Source organism: Perkinsus marinus, assembly GCF_000006405.1.
Source record: "Perkinsus marinus ATCC 50983 genomic scaffold scf_1104296971798, whole genome shotgun sequence".
Classification (NCBI taxonomy): Eukaryota; Perkinsozoa; order Perkinsida; family Perkinsidae; genus Perkinsus; species Perkinsus marinus.
In genome coordinates, this window is record NW_003201968.1 from 5,653 (window position 1) to 9,296 (window position 3,644).

Here is a 3,644-nt window from a genome sequence, read left to right on the forward strand (position 1 = left end):
CGATGATACCAACGTCCTTAACCTCTCTTATCCACGAAAGGGGTATGCCCACTAGAACCCAGAGGGCTATCCAGACACGTCTATCGAAGACGCGGGCCATTGCTTCACATGTCGAGGCCAATAGGAGAAACATCACGGAGCACACGGCAACGAGGGTTACATGCAGCACGAACCCGAAGTAGATCGCGGCACCGGTGCCAAAGGCGATTCCGCCAGCCTCCTCATAGCATTTGGCCGTTTCGTTACCATCACGTACGGCGAGACGTAGAGTTCGCCAAAGGAGGAGGTTGTTGTGGAATACGATTGTTGCCGCGAGTGTGAGGCCTATTACGCTGCCAAGCCAGCCAGAGCTAGTGGCTGTGCCTGGAAGCGTCAGAATTCCTACGCCAATCGCAGTCATAGTGAGAGTACAAGCCCCGGCAAACCACCCAAGGCCGGAGGGCTTGACTGAGATACCATCATCGGGAATCGAGTTGATAGGGAGCATACACCAACACGAAAAACCTGCAATTAGCAGATAGAATGCGTCATGTCGACTACCTCCAGATCGTAATGCCGACATTCCAGACACCAACGTCAATTCGGGTAGCAACTGAGCGACAGTTCACGCGTTGTAAGTTGTGACGCGTGAATCGGCTTAGTTGTGCGGACCACTAGGGCGGGCGAGACGGGGAATCTTTATTAGTTGATTGGCCAATGAATTCAACTAGGCGTACGTCTCAAATCAGATACAATGGAAGTTCGGGTGAGTGCATTGGTGGCTTTTGAAATCTCGAAACGCTGCCCATGAGAAACTTGGATGTTGGGATTGATAAGAATGAAAATCAATTGAAAATGACCAGCACGGAGCTACGACTTTCTGAATAATAAGACTAACGCTTAGCAAGAATCACATTAGGCTTGGGGCTTCGGCCATCGACCAATCGCCAATTACCGGTTGTCATTCCCCGCCAACAAGGGGACTCAGAATAGTTATCCCCAACGATGAAAATGACTTTAGCCAATCATGAATGCGGATGAGACATGGCAGGTTAACAGATGTGATGATTCAGATTGACCGCCTCATCGCCGACGCGAACTGAATATACCACCACTTCACACAACGGCAATGCGGCCACACGAGAAATAAAATTGGCTACGATGATGATATTTTCGTCTGAGACTTCACCATAGTCAGGAAAGAGGTATAGATCTGTTCATGGAATTTATTCCCAGGGAGAATCGCGATACCGATATGAGTTCCAGAAATGTCCCTTGATCGCAGTGATAGCCGAAGTCAGAGAAGCAACGGCATAGCACGATAAGACATCATTATGTGTAGATTACCCGACCGCAGTAGCCCACTGGAGAGCTCAGCAGCTTGAAAATCACACTTCTCCAACATTGGTGAGCATCAGTTAAAGTGTCGGAATATCTTGTCCTCACTGGTCAATTACATCGACCAAGGAGAAAGTCTGTCATCAAAGCTCATTAGTCATTTCACCTCAGCTCTCATAATCCAGTGGGTCATCAAATCGCTGAAACAGCCAACGCCGAGGCGAAGACACAGCAACCTCAATCTCAAAAACTACTCCATCATCGGAGATACTCAAAATGAGATGTAACAATCAGCGCAGCGAGAGCTATAGATAGCAATCACTTCAGCCTCCTGAATACCTTCGTATCGGCAACTCTTAGCACTACCTAGAACATTGAATGGTACCGGTAGCAACTCTAGAGAGCCTCACACGGTTGAAGAAGAGTCAGACGTAGGACAAAAGTAGATAGAAGAGGTTGTCCTCACTATTTATCGGAGGGAAGTCAAGCTGTATCATCACTCTCGATCGTAGCATTTTCCCTCAGTGTGGTGCATGGTTCCTTTTTCTACACGAGTTCTTTTCAGAACAGGTCTGTGTAAGAAGGTATAGTCATCATAGGGAGCAGATTATGAGTATCAGACAGTACGAACACCTAGGGTGGTTTATCATCATAATCAGATGACACGCATGAATATGGAATCAATCATCATACACTGAACCAATTTATGAGTGATTTGACACGAAGTCCACACACGAGCTTGTGAGAAATCGATCACGCGATCGATGGGCGAGCGCAGAGCCATTTATAGATCGCGCTATGGCTGGCATCAATCGTGAAGTGAGTACTACTTCCAGTCTTACATGAACGAATTTATGTGGAATGGCTGTCCCTCCTGAGCTGCATTGTATGTGTGCAAGACTCTCTCAATACAGCCGTCCAGCGTTGAGGGTACTCGACGTTCCGTTATTCGGCTTATTGGAACACGATATTCCTTCGAATATTTACAATGTTTAGATGTTGCTATGATGAAAGAATATCATTTGGCTTAATCTTTTCTGTCTACCGTCATCGGCGGGGCATGGAGACTACTTGATGACGAGACTGAGCAACTTGAAATCGTTACATTGACTTAAATTGAAATTGAATCAGTCGCATTGAAAGTTGTGACCATCTGATGCGAAAAATGAGATAATTTAACTTGATAATCAACGCGGAAGTATCCAATATTCATTTAACTCTCATACAACATGCGGAAGTAATTTGAGATAACATTATAGCAAGCACCTGATATTTGTCAAGGATTGTAAATACAACGACGCTAATACACTCGCTCTAATTAAACCAAGAATATGGTTGATGACAAGACCGATAGTCTTCTCGAATGAGAATTCCCCCATGAGTATAAGGCTGGACTCTTGACTAGATAACCAGCTGCATCAAGTAATACATGACTAACCGATGACAGACCGAACTGCCCTCAAACAACGCAACGATCGCCAACATCAAGATATCTACTGAAAACTCAGCTATTTCTTCCATGCGTCTACAAGCACTTTTCAAAAAATAGGATCACATCATCTGCATGTGATCATCAGCTGTTAAGCTCAGCCACGAGCACCTGGTGATGGCGAAACGGTACGAACGAGTAACCATCAGCCTTGTAAAACTTGGACTGAAATTCCACCCAATGCAAACGTAACGTATGAAGGAAGCACTCCAGGACATCCATAAACAGCAAAACTCCAACAGTGATACCAAAGAGCACAGCGAAGCCCAGATAGATCCAAACCGCTTGAAGGCTACCCGTGGTTTCCAACATAGGTTGAAGAGTCTTCTGGAAGAAAACCAGCGACAGCTGTTGATGAGCCAACGACAGTGCCCATTGACGGAGATATGATGCTGTATGAGATATAGTTCCCAGCACATACTCTATGGTCTCGATGATCTGATGAATGCACACCTCGCCAAACGGTTCCTCATCATGTTCATCTTCATGACCCTTGTGTTCCCCAAGCAGAGGCTGTTCTAGATCACCATTCATTCTCGAGGAAGAACTAGCTCTACTCGAGAGCTTCCTTTTGATGAAGATGATCACCGGCTTAGGAATGAGCATCAAGGGAACTGCACAAGCAGTGATAATCATGAGAGTCTTCTGAATGTCCGACTGTCCTTCATACAGGGGTTGCCTGTTGGGCTGGCTCAGACCCATACCTATGAGCGTGTTGATAAGTGATGGTGCACCGTTGAGGTTGGGGTCTTGCGTCACTGGTGTAACCCATTTATACATAATCATCCAGTCCATGTAACCGAAAAAACATATCATGAAGGCCAGCTGGGGGATACAC

The 3,644-nt window shown here is 46.0% G+C and overlaps 1 protein-coding gene across 1 annotated transcript in view; it reads right to left on the bottom strand.

Moving 5' to 3' along the window:
* Window positions 1-2,890: 2,890 nt before the first annotated feature.
* Pmar_PMAR009931 (vacuolar proton translocating ATPase 116 kD subunit A isoform, putative) overlaps window positions 2,891-3,644 on the bottom strand; it is a gene marked incomplete at both ends in the record, with an annotated part of 2,111 nt that continues 1,357 nt past the window's right edge. The window contains one exon of the mRNA XM_002766781.1: window positions 2,891-3,564. Within this exon, the coding sequence (XP_002766827.1) occupies window positions 2,891-3,564 (674 nt within the window). The remainder of the gene's footprint in view (window positions 3,565-3,644) is intronic.